This window comes from Tenrec ecaudatus, chromosome 10, assembly GCF_050624435.1.
Source record: "Tenrec ecaudatus isolate mTenEca1 chromosome 10, mTenEca1.hap1, whole genome shotgun sequence".
Lineage (NCBI taxonomy): Eukaryota > Metazoa > Chordata > Mammalia > Afrosoricida > Tenrecidae > Tenrec > Tenrec ecaudatus.
Genome location: NC_134539.1, coordinates 107,106,905 through 107,130,199, shown reverse-complemented (window position 1 = coordinate 107,130,199; position 23,295 = coordinate 107,106,905). Strand labels below are relative to the sequence as shown.

The 23,295-nt window shown below is 58.4% G+C and overlaps 1 protein-coding gene across 2 annotated transcripts; it reads left to right on the top strand.

Annotated features, from left to right (window-relative positions):
- The first annotated feature begins 1,237 nt into the window (after positions 1-1,237).
- On the top strand, positions 1,238-22,342 carry SMTNL2 (smoothelin like 2). 2 transcript variants are annotated; one of them, XM_075559197.1, is made up of 8 exons: positions 1,238-1,665; positions 9,562-9,649; positions 10,073-10,309; positions 10,751-10,820; positions 11,798-11,965; positions 13,160-13,286; positions 13,530-13,681; positions 21,414-22,342. In XM_075559197.1, exons 1-8 carry the CDS (start codon positions 1,267-1,269, stop codon positions 21,538-21,540), a joined length of 1,368 nt encoding a protein of 455 aa, XP_075415312.1. In that variant the 5' UTR covers positions 1,238-1,266; the 3' UTR covers positions 21,541-22,342. The 2 variants fall into 2 exon arrangements, with proteins under 2 accessions (XP_075415312.1, XP_075415313.1); XM_075559198.1 differs by having other exon boundaries at positions 13,530-13,690; positions 21,414-21,549.
- Positions 22,343-23,295: the final 953 nt, after the last annotated feature.

The following is a 23,295-nucleotide window of genomic DNA, read 5'->3' as shown; positions in this document are numbered from 1 at the left end:
GAAGGCTCATCAGAAAAAGGGTTTTGTTTTTCAATGCTTCCTACAGGAAAGGATGGGATCCTTCCAATGGGGGAGGAAGAGTTTGATAATATACAAGGAAACTAACAATATCATTGCCCACATCCCATCACTCTCACGCAACAATTGTTTCCTTCCTCTTTCTAGGATGTTATGCATTGGGTTGCTAACCACAAGGTCAATAGTTCTACACCACCAAACTCTCAGAGGGGGAAAGATGAGGCTTTCTACTTCCATGAAGAATTGCGGTGTCGCGGCAGTTCTACTAGGCTCACAATGGACTCAGTGGCAGTGAGTGAATTTTCCTCTTTCTGGTGATAGTGGTGGGGTGGGTTTGGAAGGAGGACATCTGGGTTCACACACGAAAGGGGCGCTGAGAGGTAATGCAGGTGGGTACCCCTGGCCTATGGGTACAGACCCGTGGCTGGGAGGGACCTCCATGGAGGTGTTTAGTTCCAAAATCACCCACTGCAGGAGTTGGGATATTCAGCCCAAGCTCACCCTTCCCTCGCTGTGTGTCCCCCCTCCTGCCCCCCATAACTGGTACCTATGGGCAAACCAGGAACTCTCCCTACCCCATTAGGATGCACACAGCTGGGCTGGGAGCAGGGAGCGAATTGCAGGGACCCATGATGTCGCATTAACTGCCTTCTTCTCGCTTAAGTTTATCACTGGGGCAAGTCTCTAGGTAAGTATGTGTAACGGTAGGTGACAGCTTGCCCGAAGGGTCCGTTTGGGAAGTTATAGGTACGGTGTGCAGCGGTAATCTTGGGGCTGCTGTTGCTCTGGAGTGGGGGTGGGTGGGAGGGCGAGTCCTCACCTCCAGTAGGACCCCGGCCCTGCGGGTCAGAGTCCCAGAAATGCATAACCCATTGCCTCCAAAGTCTGCTTGGGGGCCAGAGCCTTCTTCCGGTGAGCCCAGAGCCCCTCCCCAGGGCGCACGCGGCTCCTCCTGGGTCAGGGGAGGGTCGGGGGATGGTCAGGCTTCGCACGTCTCCTCTCGGCGCTTCCAAACCCCGGACCTCCCCGCCCCCACCCCGAGGGTCTCCAGGGGCCTAGTGTCCCCAAGCCGCGCGGACAGCCCCTCCCCCGACGCCCCGCCCCCCGCGCGGCGCCCAGTCCCCGAGCTCGCCGGCCCGCCCCTCCTCCTCCCCGCCCCTCCGGCCGCCCTGCGGGCGAACTCAGCCTCGGCGGCCAGTCGCGGCCGGGAGCTGCAGAGTCCGGCTCGTCTGCGCGCCCTGCCCGTCCATGGAGCCGGCCCCCGAGGCGGAGGAGGCGCGCACGGTGCGCGAGGCGCTGGGCCGCTACGAGGCGGCGCTGGAGGACGCGGTGCGCGCCCTGCACGAGGACATGCAGGGGCTGCAGCGCGGCGTGGAGCGGCGGGTGGCGGAGGCGCTGCGCCTGGCCGGCCCGCTGGCGCGCACCGTCGCCGAGCTGCAGCGGGACAACCAGCGGCTGCAGTCGCAGCTCGAGCGTCTGACGCGCCAGGTGGAGGCGCTGGGCTTGGCGACCGGGGTGTCCCCCACGACCGGGACGCCTGGCACGCCCAGTCCCCCGCCTGCGCCCAGGGTCCCGGATCGCGCGCCCCGCCTGGGCACAGCTCGCTACGCCAGCCACGCCACCTTCTCGCTGTCCGGCCGCAGCCTGGTGAGTGTGCGGGAGGGCGCGCGGGGCACTGGGGCACCGGCGTGTGCGCGTGCGCCGGACTCAAGGGGCTCCGCGTCGTGGGGGGCTGTCTCCAAGCCCGCCCCAATCCCGGAGCGTGGGTGCGCTCAGTCGCGTGCGCGCGGCCAGTGGCGTTGGGTTGGCCTGTACAACTCCGTACTGGGATGGCCCGACTGTCGCTGTGGAGCGGGAGGAGGCCGAGCAGCGGGTCTGCATGCACTCGCTGCACCTGTCTCCGGTCCCCTCCCGCCTTTGGAGCTGGCATTGTTTGCCGGAAGTTTCCTTTCCTCGCCCCAACGTCCCAGGACACTAAGGCTCAGTCCCTGGACTGGTCCACACCGCCTGCGTCCGGCCTGGGTGTTGGAGGGGTCAGCGCCACCGCTGACCTCCACTCACTTGCCCTACCCCCACCCCCATATTGCTGCTTCACTGAGGCCTGACGGCTCCCATTGTTGATTAACTTACAAAACTCGACCCCCAACCCCTACCCCGCTGCCTTCTGGGAACCCTACATAATAGTGGGCAGGCGGGGGGGGGGGGGGCGAGGGAATATATCCGTATGCAATCTCTCGGGATTTCTGGGGTCAGTGATTGCCCAAAGAGAGTCCCCCCACCAGGTGGAGGTGGGGCAGAAACTGGAGGGGAGGGCACCAGTGGGCCGGCACCCCTGAGCACGGGCCTCCCAGAGAGGCACGCCCAGGTTAACAAATTTCATGGTGTGTGCAATGGCCCGTGGGTGGGATTTTCCACCATCGCTAGCCTGGGCGTAGAGTGGCTGCTGAGCAGTTTGCACCTGCTGCACGTGGTTCAGCCCCACGTGTGCGCAGATGCCTTGAGCTTCACCACTGGGGCCAGCAGGAGGGAGCTCAGCTTAAGCCTGGGCCTTGAAGGCCTCCAGCCTGGGTGGGAGGTGGACTCAGTTGAACTGCTGTTGTCCACTGCCGCTACAGTAGCACTTGACGACTAAGCTGACCTCGCAGTGGGTGTCCGGGAAGGCTTTGTGCTGGACGGAATTCAGGGCTTGCTGCTCTAGGTGGAGATTGGGGTGGAGCCAGGCTGTGCTTGCGACCTCACAAGCTCTATAAAGTCTCATCTGGCAGCCAGAGTGGAAGCCTTACTGGGATGAAAGTGGAGGAGGAGTCGTGGAGACCCCTGCATGTGCTGGCCAAGGAGCTGGACTTTGTCTGGGGTGGGGGTGGGGTGGGGGGAGCATTTGGCTATCTCAGTGCTTGGTGTGGAGTATTTGGAAATCTTAAACATGAAATAACAACAACAACAACAACAAAACTCACTGCCCATTCGGACTCATAGCAACTCTGTAAGACAGGGTGGAAATGCCCTGTGGGTTTCCGAGACAGTAACTCTTCACGGGAGCAGAAAGCCTCGTCTTTCTCCATAGGAGCGGCTGGTGGTTTTGAACTGCTGACCTTACAGGTAGCAGTCCAACTCGTAACCCGGGCTCAGTCCAACTCGTAACCCGGGCTCTTCGTGGAGTATCCAGAAATCTCAGAAAACAAGCACGTGAACAAAACAACAAACAAAACACATTATCATTGAAACCAATTCTGACCCATAGCGACCCATAGGACAGAGTAGAACGGTCCCTGTGGGTTTCCGAGACTGTTATTCTTTACTCTGTGTTCTACTCCTCTTTCTTCTAGTGGTTTGGAACTGCTAACCTTGTGGTTGGCAGCCCAAAATGTACTGGCAGGGCTCCTTTCTGGACACACTCAATTCTGACCTGTGAACATGGCACAGTCATGTGTCCATGGCATAGAGCCACTGGGAGCCCACGTGTGCCCATTAAACTATCATTGGTTGTTTCTGAGCCTTTTGTTGAACACGGGGTTGCCATGAGCCAGGGCCGAATAGACGGCCACTGTCAACTACTTCAGCAGTTAAATGCGGGCCTGCTGCTTGTTAGCTCATGTAAGCAGTGGACCAGGCTTTAGGAAGAACCGTCTCGGGTCTACACATCCCAGACCCCAAATCAACCCCACTGCCTTTGGGTAGATTCCATTGTGATCCTCTAAGGCAGGGCAGAACTGCCTCTGTTGGATCCCACGGTTGTGATCTTTAGGGAAGCAGATGTCCCCATCTGGAGCAAGTGAGTTCCAACTGCCATCCCTTTTGGTTAGCAGCCCAGCGCTCTGAGTGATGTAAATAAGCCCACTAGTCTTAGTTGTCTAGACTGACGTAGAGAAGTTTCTTTTCTCACACGTTAGGAGGATAGACGTCTGAGTTCAGGGCGCTGGTTCTAGGCATTCACTCTGTCGGTTTAGGGTAAAGATCTTTGTCCCTTGTCAGCTATAGCCTCTGCTCTCCTCAGGTCCTTGGCGAACCTCACTGTGACACCTGTCTTTCCCCTCTCCACGGTCTGTGCTTTTCCCATTTCTCACTTGTTCTTTTCAGAACTCAGAAACAGGGCCTCTAACCAGCTGCTTCTCGCTCAGTCATGACCTATGGAGGGACACTCGCATGGGTCTGAGTTGGTAAAATGTTGGTGTACCCCTGAATGGTAACCAGAGCAGGAGAATCATGGGTCAGTGCCTGGCCAGGAAGTTCATCTCCTCTTAGAAAAACAAGGGCAATGCGCCAGTTGCATAGCAACCAAATCTGGACCGCAAGAGGCAGAAACAGCAGTGCCTGGCTCAAAGTTGGTGGCCCAACCACACCATTTGGATACCTATCTGCAGCTTGGCGGAATGCAGACTTCCTTGCGGCCCTCCTGGAGGGCCCACCACGCCCCTCTGAGCCCCAGTTGCAAGACTCTAAGTTTTCCTGTTCTCACTGCTGTTTCAGCCACTTGCATCTTAGGAAATTCCAACCCAAACTGGCTGGAAGTTGTGCTCCGAAATGATTAGGTTTGGGAGACACCCTTCATGCTAAAGGCCTCATTGATATCACAAAGGACCTCTTGCCCAGATGGGATTAGCTCCACACCTTAAGGTTAGTTTGGTAGGATTAGGATTTAACCCATGACACTTTACAACCTGCAATGTCTTTTAATTCCATTTTCCATGAAGTTTTGAAAGCCCCCCCCCCCAGGAGAAAGTTGGGCTACTGCTTGAGCAAAGAGCTGCTGTCTCCGAAACTCAGAGGCAGTGCTCCCCTGTCTTGTAGGGAGTCTATGCGTTGGAATCGACTTGACTGAGCTTGGTTTTGAGTTTCGTGTTCTCTCTCGCCTCTCATGTGAAAGGGCTCGCTAGTCATGTAACATTGATCCACCTCGGTGAGCTAGTCCTCTCGGTTTGGGGGATTGTGGGAAGGGAGGTTGTGCAGGGGAGGGACAGGGTCCTACTTGTATTGGATCAGATCGGGTGAGCTCACTTCATTGTGGTCACTCCATTGTGAAGGGCAGGGGCAGGAGGATGGGGTGCAGGGCGGGGGGGGGGGAGGGGGGTAGCTGAGCTGGGCCCCTGGTTCCCCGGCCTCCCAGACTCCTGTATTTGTGCCATAGACAGGACAGGTGGTGTTTAGGCAAGCTCAGGGTGGGTGGGCTGGGCAGTGCAGTGGGCAACAACAGGGAAGAACTCCCTGCAGGGGGTCGGAGATCCTGGTGTGCACAGTGAGGCTCCTCCCCCCACCCCCCAGCTGCACTGCCAGCTTTTCTCTATCTGATTGGAGCGAGTGGGTAGCTCAAATGGTTATGCACTTGACCAGAAGGTGCATGGTTGGCAGTTCGAATCTACCCAGAGGTGCCTTAAAGGAAAATCACAGCTTTCACGCTTAAAGAGTGGTGTTCTTATCTTACACACATGGGGCACCAGGGGTTGGGAAGGCTAACTGGCCTTGAACAAGCATGGAACCACAGTGGAGGGTGTTGGCCTGAGCTTGTTGGCCTCCCTGGCTTGGTGGGTTGGGCCCTTTGGAACATTAATAGATGCACATTGGCCAGGCACACAGAAACACCCCTGCAGCTGCATCAGGGACCTGGCCACCTTGGGGGTGGGTGGCTGAGATGGCTGAGTAGTGTGAGGCCCCAGCCCTGGAAATGCCCTCAGCTGGAGCCGCCATGTCCCCATGGCCGAGTCCCTCAGGACCAGCTGCCAGGACCTGAGTCGGAGGCCCATGGTGAAAGAAGCCAGGCTCGCCTTATCTGCCTTTTCTTTCCCAGACACACTGTGATAAGAGAGTTAAAGGCTGTGGGGAGAAGTTTGAACGGGGTCCTTTAAAACCCGGGTGTGAGCAGAGGCGACTGGGCAGCTGTGTTCTGTGTTCAGGGCTGGGGTGCTGGTTCTGCATGGGCTGTGCCCGGCACAACATGTTCTCCTGTGTCCACACCTCAACCCGCAAGGGGGGCTTCTGGCAGCCCCAGGGAGATCTGCAAGATTGTTCCTTCTGTTTATTGAAAAAGGCCTGAAAACTTCCCCCAGGAGAGGGTCCCATCTCCTGGAGTCCCTGAAATTAGACTTATCTTTCCCCTGCTGTTCCCAGGCTCCTGCCAGGGGACCCTCCCCCCTTCTTAAAACAAAGCCCAGACAGGAATCTTGGGGGTGCTGGAACACTCAGAACAGGACTTACACCATCCCCGCCACCCTGCTCTGGCTCTGTAGTGATTTCTCTCTGACCACAGCAGGCCAAGTGCTTCTTCTGGTCCCCTTCCCCGGGCTGAGACTGGCCGCCGTCCACCTCTGGATGTCTGTATGAAGAGTTTAAAGGGACGTCTGGGTGGATTTGGGGACCTCAGCCCAGCCTGGCTTCCTGTTTTAAGGAAAGTCCAGTTGTCCTCAAACACTCCCCCCCCCCCCCCGCCATTCATTGGGCGGAGACAGGTAGAGCGGGGCAGGGCCCACTTGACCCAGGTCCTGGGCAACAGGTGTGTCTCTCAAAGGCCAGACCAGCATGATAGACAGAGCCCAGGGCTGGGGGAGAGACCTGAGCCTCAAACTTTGACTCTGTGATGGTGGGCTGAAGGGTCTCTGAATAGCCTTTGATTCCTGGCCTGTGGTGGGCCTGGTCTGGCCTTAGGCAGAGCCCCTTTCTCCTGGTGAGGAATAGCCCTAGTCTCGGGGGCACCTGGGCATCACCCCAGCTACAATGGGTTCTCTTAACCCCTTCCCATCCTCCCTGTGCTGGAGAGCTCTTGGCAGGAGCCTGGCTGGTCCGGAGCCCGTTACCAGTCAGGTTGTGCTATCTGAGACCTGGGGGCATCATGGGAGCTGGAGGTGGGGTGGAGGGCTGTGAGACATGCAGGGACAGGCATCTGGGGGGGGACCCCCCCTTCTCCATAGACTCACATTCCTAAGAAAATGGTTTTGCCATCAGCTTGTCCCTCCAGGCCCCTCTCTGGACCTGTGAAACCTGTTAGACCAGAGCAGGCTGGGTGGGGGGACTCAGGAGACCCCCCCCCAAGACAGAGATAGCCCTGGTGTCAGGTGGGAGTGAGGGTTTGGGAGGAACTAGCTGGTTCTCCTCTTCAGGTTCAGTTGGTATTGAATTAGCTGCAATCTGGCTCTGGGGTATCTTCTACTTTCTGGGGTGCTAGCAGATACCCCACACCCTTCTCCAGCATTTCTTCTGGTTTCTTTGACCCCTTCCCCTTCATCCTCCCACGTCAGAAATTCAGGGGTCTACTTCCTCTTCAAGCCAGGTCTCCCCAAGTTCTGGGTCTCAACAGCTCTTGCCTTCCCAGAGACCCAGCCCCTTCAGTGGTCCCTCTGTCCTGCTAGAGCCTAAAACGTGTTCTCCTCTGTCCCATCCCTACCTCTTCCCCCTACCTCCTGTCCCCTCAGGGCTAAGGGGACTCAGGCTCATGTAAAGCCCATGTGGCCTCCTCTCTCCCACCTTGCCCATAGCCTGTCCCTGTCCCTCGCACACCTTCAATTTAGTCCTGCCGCCATCACCAGTGACCTTTGCTGAAGCCAGTGGACACTCTGTAGATCTTCTTTGCCATGAACCCCGGCCATGCTGGATGCGGCCGACTTTCCCGCCGTCTGGACAGACATTCTCCCCCTACGTTCCGTTCTTGATGTCCCTCAGGGTGTTGCTCTGCTTCTTTGGCTGCCCCTTCTCATTCTCCCTGCAGATCCCCTTCTGTACCCCCTCTGCCCTTTAAAGGTAGGGGTCTCCTCCGTGCCTCGTCCCAAGCCAGCGGGTCCCCTCCTTCAGGAGCCAGCCGGTCACCACGCTTCTGGTGTTTCCATCGTTTGCCCTTTTCCTCGTAAACTGCAGACTCAATAGCCAAGAATCCCCTGACCTCAGCTCCGAACCTGCCACACGACACACCCTACATAGAAGGCCTTGCTATTTTCACAGAGCCCGTGGTGTCCGTCCTCACCCCCTGGTTAGTTATTCCAGGCGTGGCAGGGGCTGCCCGTTGCCCCCTTCCACAGCCACTGGCTCCCACTGCTGGACTGGTTCTCCTCAGGCCCTCCGGAGGCCTTCTGGCCCTGGACCTTCCACTGCCCCAGGCCCCCGACTGATCTGCCGTTGGTGCCTCTCCCCATCATTCGAGAACACAGGGTGGTTCCACTCCTCATTCATGAATTCCAGCCCAAGCACCTTGGGATGCTACCTGCCGTGTCTTCTGGCCATGGACAGCCAGCCCCCTGTAGCCCCGTTGTACGTGACCAGAGGGTCTTGGGTCCTGATGGCTCTGTTTATGCAGCGGATTGTCCCTCCCCTCCCAGCTCACCCGGTTGACCCCAGACGTGGCTCAGGCACCGCTGGCCCAAGTGCGTGCAGACTGTCTGGGCCACGCTCGTGTTGGCTTGAAACCAACCTGCCTTCCCCACCGACCAGGCATGGGCTGTGGTTCATCCAGGCACTTTATGGGCAAGAGGCCAGCTTGAAGGTGTCCAGGGAGAGGTATGGCCGCTCCCCAGGGCTCTCGGCCATTCTCGCACTGCGAGAAGAGTGTCACACTATGAGAAGAGCGGGCCCAAAGTAGAGGACTTGTACCTGGATCTCGAACTGGCTCTGTCTCGGACAGCACAGTCCCTCTCTGAGCCCTCGGGTCCCATCTGTAAGGGAGCCTTGGTGGTGTCGTCGTTAACCATTGGGCTGCTTAACACAGGGCCAGCAATTCGAGACCACCAGCTGCTCCTCGGGAGAAAGATGAGGCTTTCTACACCTGGAAAGAGCTATAGACTCAGAGATTCACAGGGGCAGTTCTACCCTGTCCTGTAGGGTCGCCATTGACTTGATGGCACCTACTTGGCGGACAGGTCTGAGGGGGTCTAGGTAGTGTCTTTGCGTGGACACTGGGGGACCCAGGGGGCACGTCCTGACTCTCGTGGCACAGGCGGTGGGAAACCCAGGGCCCGTGTCCTGATGCTGTTTCTTAGACAATGGGAGATCCAGGGGCCGTGTCCTGACTCTATGGCATTGGTTGCCCACTCACTCTTGGGCTTGCTCTCGCTCTTCCTGCCCACCCTTCCTACTGCTGGGATGGGGAGTTGAGCCAGTCAGGCCCCTGCACTCAGTCAGGCCTCTGCACTTTGTCCAGTGAAGGCGCCACTGCCCATTGTGGGCCCAGAAAAGACCTTGTGTCACCGGGTACCTGATTCTCCCACACAGGCATCCTGGCCCGGCTGGATGGACAGGGGCCCAGCATGCCCCCCCACTCCAGTCGCCCTCCAGTAGATGGGATCAGTTTCAGCCTGGGGGAGAGAGTGGCCAGCCTGGCACACTCTCAGGAGCCTGTAGCCTTGACCCTTGCTCCTGACCTGGGTTCAGGGAAGCAGGGGTGCTTTGCCTGGCAGGATCCTGGGGGCTCAGCAGCTCAGGCTGGGTCAGTCCTGGCTCGTTTGTGACCTCACGCCAGTACTGCACCCTTGGTGGCGCTGTTTCCTCCCCTCAGCCTGGACTAGGAGGGGCCCTGGCAGCTGGCGTGGTGGGGCTGACCTTGGATTCCTCGTGTCTGTGCCTCCGCAGAGTGTGGACCACGATGAGCCCAGTGAGCCGGAGCTGAGAAGGATGCCAAGCCCGGGCGTCATTGAGAACGGGCACCCACCAGGGGCAGGTAGAGGCCGAGGGCAGTGGGGGCTGGTGGGTAGGTTTGGGGCTCAGGGCTTCAGCCCTGCATCTGTGCCAGGCTCTCCCAAGGCCTTAACCTTCAAGGGCAGAGGCTGCCAGGAGAACAGTCTAAGAACTTTCTAGATGCAGGGGAAATGGTGAAGCTTGTAGGGTGGGTGAGCTTTCTGGCTCCTGAAGGTATAGAAGCAGAAGCTGGGGACGTGGCCAAGCACTGAAAAGGGTAGAGCGCAAACTGAAAAGCCAGTAGGTATTGATGGAGCCTGGTTACATGGGAAACTTACAGACATCCTTCCCAGGAGACGCAGTCAGGGAAGCCTCCATGGAGGAGGTGGGGTGGGGGTGGAGCCCTCCTGGAGGGTCCTGAAGTCATGGCTGACACCCACCCCGTCCTCGCTCCTCCATGTTCCAGGTCCAGGGGATGGAACCGCTGAGGCTGCCCAGACCTTCCCAGCACCAGAACCCCCTAAGCCTCGCCCTATGAGTCTCTCTTTGCGGCTGCCCCACCAGCCGGTCACAGCCGTCACCCGAGTCTCCGAGAGGTTCTCTGGCGAGACCTCGGCTCTGTCGCCCACGTCTGCTGCTGTCCTGGCGGGCCTCACCCCGAGCCCCAGTGAGGCCACCACACCCTGGACCCCCAGCCCGAGTGGTACGGAGGAGGGTGTGGACCGGTGGGGGGTCTGGCAGGAAGGGAGAGCAGGGTTGGGTGGAGAAGGGCAGAGACTCAGAAGACCCCAGCTGGGACTGCCCCCTGGGGTTACCCAGGTGTGTGACTGCTCCTTCCCAGTTCCTCCCTGGAGCCTGCGAAATTGCTTCAGCTGCTGGGGCCACGGCTGTGGCTTTGCTCCCTGCCTCGCATACGGTGGATCACCCCTCACCCCTGGAACTCCCCGGCCTGTAGTCCAGCCTCCGGATGTATGTGGGGGGTAGGATGGCACGAGCATCTAGCTTAGCCAGGGTGCTTGCCTATCCGCTGGGCGGAGAGGGCCTGCAGACCAGAGACAAGGGACTGTGCAGCCCACACTGAAGCCAGGGGTGCCTCTCTCTCTCTCTCTCCCTCCCTCCCTCCCTCCCTCTCGCTGTCCTGCAGAGAAGAATTCCTCTCTTGCATGGCCAGGCTCTGGCCATGGGCCAGTGACAGCAGGCAGGAGCAACGACAGGTGAGTCTGGACCCTTGCCCTTACACCCATGTCCTGTGGGGTGGCTGCTCCCCAGGTGGCCTTAGACCCAGCAGGACACTCCCTATGCAGAGCCCAGGAGTTGACTCCCTCCTTGCGCTGAGGCACGCCCCCCTCCCCCACGCTGGGTAGGGCTTGAGCAGGAATATGAAGCAGCAGGGACTGGTTGAGAGCTTGCCTGAGAGAAATAAGGCTGCGGGCTGGGTTCTCTGTGGCCCCTTCAAAGCAAGCCTGCCAGGAGGTTGGAGGAGGAAGGAGGGTCAGGAGGTGTGGCGTGGAGGGGGACCCTCATACTGCTCTTGTTCCCTCTCAGCCACCTGGCCATTCTTCCAGCCAGGGGCCTGGGAAAGCCACTGGGCTGGCCAGGTTCTTGCTGGCCTGGCTGTGTCCCTCTGTTCCCTTAGACCAGCTGGACTGTGCTGGTGGAGGTGGGGTGACTGACTTCCCCCCTATCCCTCAGCCCTTTTTAATAAAAGGAGAATTGGGATTCTCTGGCACTGGTCTCTGCAGGGGAGAACCAACTGGGAGGAGGGTAGCTTGGCCCTGAGGACTGGCTGGGTTTGGGTACCGCTCTGGCCTGGGGAGGGTGCTCCCCTGCGGGGCCCACTCCAATCAAGGATATCTCCCATACCTTCCCCCCCTACCCCCTTGATTGGGCTCAGAGGGGGGGGCCCACTCCCCTGTCCCAGAGACAGAGACTGTCCTTTGGGACTGCTGGCTCTGCTCAGTTCAGAGAACCTGCCAAACTGGTTGGGGAAGAGATCCAGTGGCCTTTCCTTTCTCAAGGTCTTTGTGAGGGCCGGCACCCCACCCCCACCCCCACCCCCAGCCTCATTTCAAATGCTAGCAGGTTGGCAGGGAGGCTGGGGCTGTGTGGCCTGGCCCTCAGGCAGGGAGCCGGCCTGTGTGAGCTGGCGGAAGCTGGTTCTGCCTTCCTAACTAAGCATTTCTCTCCTCAGCCCCCCTCTGGGGACGGCGCCTCTGTCACCCCAGTCCTCGCAGCCCCAGGCCCACCGCCCAGGGGAGCGCCGCAGGGAGCTGGTGAGGTCGCAGACGCTGCCCCGCACCTCCGGGGCACAGGCCCGGAAGGCGTTGTTTGAGAAGTGGGAGCAGGACACAGCGCTCAAGTATGGATGCTCACCCACAGAGCGAGGGTGGGGGCGCCCAGAACCCCTGGGCTTAGGCCCAGACTGGAGTCCGGCTGACATAACCCTGTCCTTTACCCCCCTGACTAGACAGGAGAGCCTGGCTGGACCACACAGGGTAGGTGGGAGGTCAGTGGTCCCCCGCTGTGAAGGAAGAGGGCTGGGGTACAGGAAGCCAGGCAAAATCGCTGTATCCCTTCCCTCTCCCTCAATCTTGAGAGCCCCCTTCACATTACAATGATCCCCTAGGGGCTGTCGCTCCTTTAGTCTGGGCCTGACCTAGCCGGGACACCAGAGGGCAGCCAGGTGGCACTTATGGCTGGAGCTGGGGCTTGCCGGTGGCCCTCATAGGTGACTCCTTCAGTGCCCAGACTGCCCACCCCCACCCCTAAGCCCTTACACAGTGGCGGGGGCTAGACTCTAGCCTATTTGGCGCTGGCACTCTGTGCACGGGGGCCAGGCTGGTGTCCCCCATCCCGAGGCTTATTCTAATGGGAGAAGAAAGAACAGAATGCCCAAAACAATGGGGGGGGGAGACAAACTCAATGCCACTGAGTTGATTCCCCCTCAGACTGACCCTGTAGGACGGAGCATAGCTGCCCTGGTGGGCTTCTAAGACTGGGAACATTTAGGAGAGTAGAGAGCCTCGTCTTTCACCCCGAGGGACTGGTGGTCCCCAGCTGGTGACTTTGTGTGAGCAGTCTGGTACTTGACCCACTCTGCCGCCATGTGGCCCTGGGGATGGCCCCGAGGACCCTCCTGTCAGTTGAGGAGTGGCCCTGGAGTCTGGGGGAGGGAACTGTCCACTGTGGCTTGAAAGAAGCTGGCAGAGAGGCTTCCCAGGACAAAGGTGGGGTGCAGGGAAGGGGGTCAGGGGTCCCAGCAGGAAGACAGCTTAAGCGCAGGGCCATGTCTGCTCAGGTCCTCTGTTGCAGTACTCCAGGAGACCCCTGACTCCCAGTGTGGGACCTGGAGGACAGACGGGGTGGAAGGTCCTGACGGAGACCCTCAGAGGGAGACTGTTCTCGCTTGGGTGCCGGGTAGGGGCATGGAGAACTGACTGTGTCTTCCCGGGGAGCAGAGCAGGGACTTCTGGCCCATCCCGGCCTCTTGGCATGGTGGTGCCAAGCGACCCCCCAGCAGCCTGCGTCTCTCTGTCTGTTCTTCCATCCGCAGGGGCAGAGGCGAGAGAGGGGAGGCACGGGCGAAGCTGAAGCGCTCGCAGAGCTTCGGTGTGGCCAGCGCCAGCAGCATCAAGCAGATCCTGCTTGAGTGGTGTCGTAACAAGACACTAGGCTACCAGGTGAGCGGGGTGTGGGGGGCACCGCCCTGTGTGCCCCCAGCCCAGCCAGGGCTCCCCCGAGGCTGAGCTTGGTCCTGAGGGTCACAGATGTGGACAGAAGTCCCAGGGGTCCCTTCCCAGGGCCTCGAGTACCTGGGTGGGTAAGATGGATGGGTGGTGGGCCTTGGGAGGGGCTGGAGGATCTTGGAATGGGGGAGCCGGGTGGGGGCTGTTCTCAGGGGACTCCTGGCGCCTGGCCCCTAGCACGTGGACCTGCAGAACTTCTCCTCCAGCTGGAGTGACGGGATGGCCTTCTGTGCACTGGTGCACTCCTTCTTCCCGGAGGCCTTCGACTATAGTGCGCTGAGCCCCACGCAGCGGCAGAAGAACTTCGAGTTGGCCTTCACCATGGCGGAGTGAGTATGGTGGGTCCCTGCAGCCACTGCCCAGCCCCCTTCGCCCCTCCCTCCAGACTCTGCCCCGGCGGGGGTGGGGGTCAAGCACCCCAGAGGAGCGAGGGAGGGCCTGAGGCCACTTGTCCTTTCTGCCCTGTGCGTGCGGATGGGGAAACTGAGGCCCGGAGAGGGGATCGGGCTTGCCAGGTCACAGCGCTCAGTGGGAGCTAGGCTCTGTCCCTGGAGCGTCCACCCTTTTTGGTGGGTTGCTTGGCCTCTGGGGCACTGACTTGGAGGCCAGCTGCAGAGGGTGGGAGGGGCTGTGGGACAAGGTTCCCCCCACCCCGAGCACCAAGTGGCCTCTCTGGGTTGCTTGTACGAGCCATGGCTACGGGTCATGGAAATGGGACAATATCTGCCCAGGGAGACTGGAGCATAGTTCTCTCTGAAAGAGGCCTGGCTTCCGTGAATCTGAAGCTACAGCTCAGGGTAGAATTGCCTTTTTGCGGGAGAGCCATGCTTTCTGCCCGCACACCCTGCCCCTGCACAGCCACGCCCTGCCCATCTACCTGGGAGGCTGCTGTGATACCGCCGGACAGGTTTCCGTGGTGCTTCCACGTGAGGAAGAAAGGCCTGGGGATTTCCTTCAGAACCCAGCCTGAAAGGTCATATGGCTCCCAAGGGTTTGGGCATACCACCCACCCCATCGTGGGGGTGGTGCCAGAGTAGGCCGAGTTTTGTTTGGTCGTGGGTGGAGCCCCCAGGAGCTGGGGGCTGACCTGATGTCTCCTCACAACAGCAAACACTGTCCCAGTGTTTCCTCTGAGGTCCCTACCTTCTCAAGTGCCACTCGCAGGGAGGAGGCTGGGGAGGGCTCAAGGGCTCCAGAGGTACTTGGAAAGCCAGGTTGGGGCTTGGCTGTGTGAGCTGAAGGCAGCGTCTCCCCTGCCCCCCAGAGCTGATGCATGCAGAGAGTTGGTAGGGCAGGCTGGACCAGTTTGGGTCTGGCAGGGAACAGGTGGCAATTCCAAAGTGGGTGCAGGAGAGTTAGGGGGCCTGGCTGGGCTGAGGCAGAATGGGGTGGGGGTGGGGAGGTTAACAGCAGTGGGGAGTGGATTCTGGACCTGGGCTGGGCTCATTGGGCATGGGGAGAGTGCTGCGCTTTTGAGAAGCTATGCAGCTGCCCCCAGTGAATGAGCTGGCAGGGAGTGGGGGGCGGACAGCCTGGTCTCACTCTACTGCCCCCAGACCTGGGAGCCTGTTGCTGCTGCTGGGTGGTCATGATCGCTGCTCCAGGCTCTACGCTGCCCTGCAGGGCATGAGAGGGTCTACAAGGGCAGGAAGAAGGAGGCCCTCCGCCCAGCTAGAAAGGGTGGATGGTCATCCTCGCCCCCATGCTGTTCCTCTCTGTGGGGCTGTGTTCTTCCCTTGCCGTACCTGCCCCAAACAAAAAACAAACCCATTGCTACCGAGTCATTTCAAACTCATGGCGCCCCTGCAGGACAGAGTAGGACTGCTCCTTAGGGTCTCTGAGGCTGTAAATGTTTCTAGGAGCAGACAGCCTCGCTTTTCTCCCCCAGAGAGGCCGGTGGGTTCAAACTGCCGACCATGCACTTAACAGCCCAGCTTGAAACCTGCTACACCGCCAGGGCCTGCAGGGAAGGGAGCCCAATTCCAGGTTCACCTGCACATTTCTCACTTTGTTCCTGGTCTGACCACTTCCCCCCTCCCAGGCTCTGAGCCTGACCTGGAAAGGAGGCCCTGAGAACCCGCCCTTGGTCACGGAGCTGGGCCTGGGCAGAGAAGGCTGGCCTTCCTAGGAGCCGCCACTCCAGCTCTGGGGCAGAACAGAGATGCTGGCTCTGAGCTCCTGGGCCTGGTTTTTTGGAATCACAGCATCGGATGACGTGCTCAGCCTCTGGGAACCTCTTGGGGTCATAAAAACTCCTTGTATACTTTAAACGCCGTCTCTTGCTTGGCTGCTTGGGATTAGCTGTCATCCTAATTGCAGAAGCAGCTTTGAGCGGAGCGTGTTATGCAACTGGATCCCTGACCGTGCAGAAGTGGAGCCAAGGGGAATGGAGTGGGGGGGTGGGGGTGGTCACAGGGAGGGGACCCAGCTGGCGGGAGACAAGGGGCTAAGGTGGGGGGGAGGGTGGTGCATGACTATATCGAGTTGGGGGCTCTGACCTGGACACGGCCCCTACCTCTGCCAGGGAAACCACACTTTGGTCACCCAGTTCTCTACCTGGAGGCCCAGTCAGGTCCCATGGAACCAGCTCACTCCTTAGCTTATGGGCCCCCTTCCACCCCAGCTCTTGGGTAAGGGGGCAGTGAAACAGCCCTGCTCCGCAGCTGGAGGGGAACTCAGCTTCCCTTGGCAGCCAGAGCGGGGAATGAGTCAAGCCCTCGCTTTCCCAGCACAGGGTTTGAGTTCATGTAGCCTCCAGACTCCAAACAGATGTTTCTTCCATTCCCAGCCTGGTGGGGGTGGGCCCATGGGCCCAGCCCTTGCCTCCCTCCTCCCCAGAGCAAACTCGCCCTCCCCAAGGTCTGAGCCGGCTCCCTGCTGGGGAGGGGACGGTGGCTGGCTGCAGCAGTTGAGATGAGCCTTTGCTTTTCTGCTGACTCAAGGCGGCAGAGAAGGGGGTCCGCAGCAAGCCTCTGAGCATGTGGGCGGGGGGCAGGGAGTGGGAGGCTTGCATAGAGTCTGGGGAGGTGTCTCATCTTGAAGATTGGTGGGGGAGAAGGCTGGAGGGGGAGGCTTCTGTCTGCCCCAAGGCTCTTGGGAGCCTGGCGGCTTAGCTCACCTAGTTTCTTGGACACGAGGGTGGTTAGCAAAGCCAGAGAGGAAAGCAGAGACACCTGCCTGAGGATACTGGTCGTTAGCATCTTAGACAGGTCTTCCTTACGCTTGCCAGTGAAAGCAAAGCAGGCACCGGGCGCTGCTGGAGGCCTCAGAGAGCCAGGCAGGCAGCGAAGCAGAGCTCAGACTTGGAGGCAGTTTGGGGTGGAGGTGGGAGAGGGGCCTGGAGTCTGATGGATGCTCAGCTGAGGGAAAGGACCAAGTGCCTCTCCTTTCGCTCTCCCCAGCCCCCAAACCACGAGCCCATTTTATATGCCAAGGAAGCCTTTCAAGACCCTTTCCCATATGCAAGTGCATTAGCACTAGGACACGCGAGAAACCTCGGGGGGCAGAGTGGTGTGTGCGCCCACCCCTCCTCCCCTGCCACGCTTTATGGCCCGGAAGGGACCCTAGGGCATCACCTGCATGGATGATTTGGGGCTGACCTGCCCAGAGCCCCTGTCCAACAGATGTTCTTCTGCCTGGAAGGCAGGCAGAGTGGATGCCTGAGCCCTGGCATCCTCCTCCCCCATCTTGCCCAGGGCCCAGGGGGCAAGACAGCAGGCGTGGGGCTGCGGCTCCCTGTTTGCCCTGCGGGGAATGTGCACCATGCTCGGGTTACGGGCAGCTGCACACCCGGCCTTCCAGGCTATTTGTAGTGTTCATGTGTCTCTGTCTAAAACCAGATGAGGCTGTATTCGGAGCCCTGGCACCCTGCTCTGCTTCTAGCAAAGGCCTCACGGCATTAAAAAATACCCCCACCCCTTCCCAATACCTCTGCCCAGGACTGTGGTCACTGAAGATCACGATCTACAAGGGGGCTTCCACACATTGGTGGAAAGGGGGAATTAAAAGATCATGGAAAATTTCTGCCAACTGTTTGAAGCCCTCTGACTCATAGCAACCCCCTCCGCCCCCCCCCCCCCCAAACACCAGCACGCAACCCTGCCCGGTCCCGTACCATCCTCACAGTCTCGGCAATGGGGGGTGTCCATTGCAGCCGCCTCAGCCTCAGTCGATTCCTTGAAAAAGCACGTCGTCAGCCAATGCTGACCCTGGCCTTTGCTGCGTGGCCGAAGCGACCTGTCGTTCCCCCCTGGAACTTTTCTGTGCTGTTTGAATGATCTTAAAACAAACAAGTGTGTCTATCATTCTTAACAAAAGAGCGGCTGGCGCAGGATGGCAGCTGCCCGGGGCCTCCCCATCTCCGAGACTTAACATTGGTGCGGACCCTCTGTTGCCGGTCCTCTTCATTGATCTGGAGGAACCGTGAGGGTTACCGGTTGGGCTGCAGACCGCAAGGTCAGCAGTTCAAAACTCTTCAAGACCAAGATGGGACGCTCGACTCCGGGAAAGAGTTACCATCTCAGAAACCTGTGGGACAGTTCTGTTCTGTCCTGTAGATTTGCTATGAGTCAGCATCGACTCGGTGGCTGTGAGTCTTGGTTGCTTGTGTACCCTGCTGGGTTTACTTCTGTCAGGGTAGTTGGGGGCTCTGTGCTGTGTCTCCCTGCCCAGGAACCTCCACCCCTTGACTGCTCAGCTTCTCAGTAAGCGCGTGGGGGGCATGCTGAGAAGCACAAAGTGGCCAAATAGCATCTGAAACAAACAAGGGACCACCGCCTGTAGAGGAGCCATGGCGGCCTCGTAGGTGATGGGCTGGGTTGCTGTTGTCAGTGGTCGAAGCTGACCAGTTGCTCCTTGGGAGAAAGACGAGGCTCTGTCCCCCTAGTGATTGATAGTCTTGGAAACCTCACCGCAAGTTCCGCTCTGTGCTGTAGGATCGCTACGCCTTTTAATCAACGGCATGGCAGCTGGTCATATTTTGCTTTGTTTTTTTAATTTACATCCCTGCCCCTGGCGCCATATAAACTGACACAGGGACTTGGTAGGGGTGACTGGTGTTTCTGATGGAGTCTGGGGAAGTGAAAGGTGCCAACAGTTACAGCGCTCTTGGCTCAGAAGGCATAGCTTGGTGACTCAGGTCTCCCCTGGGGTGCCTCAGAAGAAAGGCCTGGTGATCAGCTTCTAGAAAAGCAGCCATTGCAAACCCCATGGGGCACAGTTTTAGTCTGATGCTCATGGGGTCTCCAGGAGTCGGGGTTACCTCCATGCCATCTGGTGATGACGCTGTCTTGGATGGGGGTGCTGCTTAGACTGGGTGACATTTAAGTTCTCTTCCATAGGGACAGCGGCGATAACCTGGGCAGGGCTTGTCCACACACTGGGAATCCGAGGGCAGCAGCCCTGTGAGGGCAGGTGGCCTGTAGGTATTCTCACTGGCTGCGAGTGAGGGGGAGGCTTTGAGAGCTCAGCAGGGTGACTCGGGTCCCCAGCCTCTTTCGAGAGCCCAAGGCCTTCAGACCTTTCCTGTCCACAGAGCGCCTTTGCCTGCATGCCTTTGTTGGAGTGACCTCCGGGGAGAGGGTGGCGCTCACTGGGCCTAACCCATTCACCACCCAGGGGGCCGTTGGATTCCCTTACCGTCTGCCCCCAGGGGAAGCTGCAGATCCTTGACAGGTGTCTCTGTTTCACTCTGACATTTGGTTTGTGATAGAAGGCCTGGGGCCCCACCAGCACTGTGAACAGGGTCCTGGAAATGGTACCGGCTTTGTCTCTCTGGTGCCGGACAGGACTTGGGCAGCCCCTGTGTTGTGTCCTGCTAGAAAGTGCAGTGCAGGGGCTTTGGGGGAGCCCCTTGACGGCTGGCTGAGTCTGCCCTGCCGGCTGGGGCTCTCTGATCCCTGACTCGCCTACAGGAGGGAGAACCGAGCTTTCTGATGAGGAAACGGGCCCAGGGAAATGGAGGTATTGGCAGAGCCAGGATTGGACCCCAGATTTAGTGGAGACACGGGAATGTCAGCAGCAGGAGCCTCGTCTTCCGAGGGGAGGTTCTGGCCAGTGCAGCCCCCTCCCGTCCTTCTGGAGGTTTGCGTGTCGCTGTGAAGCCGAGCAGGTTTCAGCGGAGCTTCCAGACTAAGACAGACTCGGAAGAAAAGGCCTGGGTCACATCAGTGTCCAGCTGATCATGGATGGCTTAGGACCAGGAAGGGCTCTTTCCCTCTCGAATGGGGTCACTATGGGTTGTGGCTCCACAGAGGCAGCTCATAATCACATTCGGGTTTATTCCACCCCCTCTCCCTCTTACCAAGGCCTTTCTCCCCTGTAACCCATCCTCCTGAAGCATGACAATTAAAACAGTGACAGCAAGGAACTCGGGTTTACTGAGCTCTTCTGCGTGCTGGGTACTGCCGCCCCAGATCTGCCGGCCTGCCTCACCTCATCTTATCCTCACAGCACCCTGGGAAGCAGGTCATGTCCCCGTTTTTCAGACAAGGAAACTGAGGTCCGGAGAAGTGTGTTACCCCAGATCCTGTAGCTTGGAAGAGATGGAAGTAGGATTTGAACCCCGGCAGTCCCGCACTTATTGATATGGGTGGGGGGAAAGGTGGGGGCCTCCTGGAGCTACAAAAGGACTTCTTCCAGCACTGCTGTTGGAAGGAGTCTGAGACCATCAGGCCAGCTGCAGTGATCGGTGCCCTCTCGGCCCACCTGATGATGTCCAGCTGCTACATCTAGCGCCTAGGGGAGCCAGCGTACTGTGAGCAGAGGATCAGGGAGGTGTGGGTAGCCTCGCTTGGCTTTCTGGAAGACGTCTGCCGTGATTTCAAGATGCGGGCTGAGATGTTCGGTGTGTCGTGTCTCCCCTGTCAATGCTCACCTTCCTACCTCCATAGGAGTTTCGGTCGTCATAGGGAGGATGGGAACAAAAGGAAAGCAGAGTCAGAACACGGGTCTCAATGAACAGTCTTAGTAGAGTTAGCCAGCTGCCTGGGTGTTCAGAATGGAAGGAGAGTAAAGGGCAGGGTGAGGGAGGATTGGAAGACAGAGTGGAGAGAGAATGGCAGAAAGAAAGGGAGACACAGGGACAGACGCGAGGCCACATGAGAAGGCGAAGAAAGCACGACCAAAGGGACTCCGTGTTAATAAACTTTGGGACAGAAATAAATTATGTCCTAAAGGGGCCGGCATGTCTCCCCATTGGCTGTGGCACCAGCAGAACAGTGATGAGAGGGGGAAGGGTTATGTGAGACGTTACGCTAGGTGGGATGGAGACAGGGTTCGATACGTTAGCCGTGGCTGAGGCCATAGTGTGACTGTTGGACCCTTTAGGGATGCAGTGGGTTACATATTGGGCTGCTAACTGCAAGGTCTTCAGTTCAAACCTACCTGCCACTCCTTGGGAGAAAGATGAGGTGGTCTGCCCCTGTAAAGATTTATAGTCTCAGAAACCTGATGTCGGGTTGCTATGAGTTGGAAGCAACTCAGTGGCAATGGGCTAGGGCTGCTGTGTATGTGTGTATGTGCTTGTGAGACTTTCTACTTCCATTTCGGAAACCCATACTCCATCCTGTAGGTCCTCTGCGAATCAGAATCGACTCAATGGGAGTGAGTTTTGAGTTTGAGAATATATGTGCGTATGAGCAAACTAATTTTCATTTAAAATATAAATCTTTTCAGTAAACCCGAGTTAAAAACAAATACACGAGTTGTGGTGTGGTGGTTACGCGTTGGGCTGCTAATGCAAGGTCAGCCGTTTGAAGCCACCACCTGCTCCCAGGGACCGAGATGGGGCTTCTACTCCCCTCGAGCATGTTGCAGTCTCAGGAACCCACAGGGCCAGGTCTAGCCTGTCCTGTAGGGGCCCGCCGTGAGTTAGAATTAACGGGATGGCAGTGAGTGAGTTGTTTGGTTTTGTATGAGACTCCGAGGTGGGTCACAGCAGGGGGATGATGGGAAATACCAATTCAGACCAGCTCTGTAGACCCTTGGAAGGCCAGGCTCACCACTCCCAGGCTGAGCTCTGGCCCGGGGCTGTCCTGCTAACGGGGGGCTTCTGTGTTTCAGGAAGCTGGCAAGCTGCGAGCGCCTGATCGAGGTGGAGGATATGATGGTGATGGGCCGCAAGCCCGACCCCATGTGTGTGTTCACCTACGTGCAGTCGCTGTACAACCACCTGCGGCGCTTTGAGTAACCGCCTGGCTCGCCCAGCAGCACCCCCAGGAAGAGACGGAGGGGGGGCTCGTTTCTCCCCCTCCCCACCCCCCACACCGACACAGACCCCATCTGGCTGTGTGGCGTGTGTCTGCACTCCCTTCACGCCCGCTCTGTGACTCCTTCAGAGCCTCCCAGCTGGGCCCCGACCCGTGGTGGCCACGGCCCAGGGGAGAAGGCGAGAAACTGGTGCTAAGTCATTACTTTATGAAACGCTTGTCGGCTGTAGAGCCCAGAATGCTCCTCCCCCCTGGCGAATTCGATAGATGGGCTTTGCAGAGGCCCATTGATTACCAAGTGTTTTTGTTTTGTTTTTTTTTAAACCAAAATACCCAGGGTTTTTTTGTTTTATTTTGTTTTTTTAACTTCCTCACACTATTGTAGGTTTCTTTTCCTCCCTCTGGGCGGCTGCCAGGAAACAGGGAGCTTAATCAGCAGCTTGACAAAAGAGGGCCCCAAAGTCTAGGGAAGAAGCAGGCTAATCACTCCCAGGTCTGGGCAACTCTGACCCTCCAGTCCCCTCCCACTCTCGGGTCGGGAGAGAGGAGGGAGAGGGCGCTCGCTTTGGTCCCACATGGCTCCTGTTCTTCCCCAGAGGCCCCACATGTGTCGGCTAAGAATAGGTTCTTGGGGGGAAGTGAGCCGCTTACAGGGAGGACAGGCTCTTCTCGGCCCAGGGCTAGTGCTTGTTCACAGTCTAAGAGGAGCTGCTTCAGTAACTAAGATGCTACGACAGTAACACCACCTGTGCTGGGAAACCCTGTGCGCATAAAAAGGATGTGTCACACCTAGCCTGGGACTCGTTATTTCTCTCTCTCTCTCTCTCTCTCTCTCTCTCTCTCTCTCTCTCTCTCTCTCTCTCTCTCTCTCTCTCTCTCTCTCTCTCTCTCTCTCTTTCTCTCTCTATCGGTGAGTGTGTGAGACATGGCGTCTGAGTGAGGTTTGATACACATTGCACATGAAAACTAACCCAAAGGCTCCCTGGGCGGGTTCTCAACCCAAATCACTCACCTGTTGTTGCTGCTGTTAGTTCTCTCGGAGTCTCATCTCGTTCGTCCCCACTGCTGATGGAGCGAAATGCTGCCTGGTCCTGCATCCTCCTCCATCGAGTTTTCACTGACCCACTTGTGGGTAGTGGATCACCAGGCCTTTCTTCCTGGTCTGTCTGAGTCTGGAAGTTCTGCTGAAACCGGTTCCGGTTCAGCGTCACAGATGGGCAGTAGCTGCACGTGAGGGGCATCCGCTGGGAATAGACACCTGGGCCTTGGCACAGAAGGCCAGACTCCCCCCCACTCAGCCACCACGGCACCTCTTACCTACCCACCGGATGGAAGCTATGACCTGTCATAACCTGCTTGCCTCTCAGTCCTCATCGAAGCTCAGACAGAAAGGTCCCTCCCGTGGGACCGCCCCTCACTGCCGAGCGAGGTATCAAAGATCAACATTGACCCGAGAGCAGGTTCGGGGGTGGGCCTACATTCGGAGGGAGCCCATCAGGAATGGCTGGTGTATTTTCACAGCTGCTCGGTGGTAGGATAGTAATAGAAAAATCAGAATCTATAAAGCCACAGTTTATTTTTAAGAATGCTTTTCGAGTTGGGTTGGATTTTAGCCACACACTTCTAAAGTTTCCCTTTGGGGAGCCAGTAGACGTCCTGGTCTCATGCAGTGAGCACTAAACACCAGCTCGTGTGTTTGTGCGTGTGTGTGCGCGCGCAGGTCCCCCTTGTGGGTC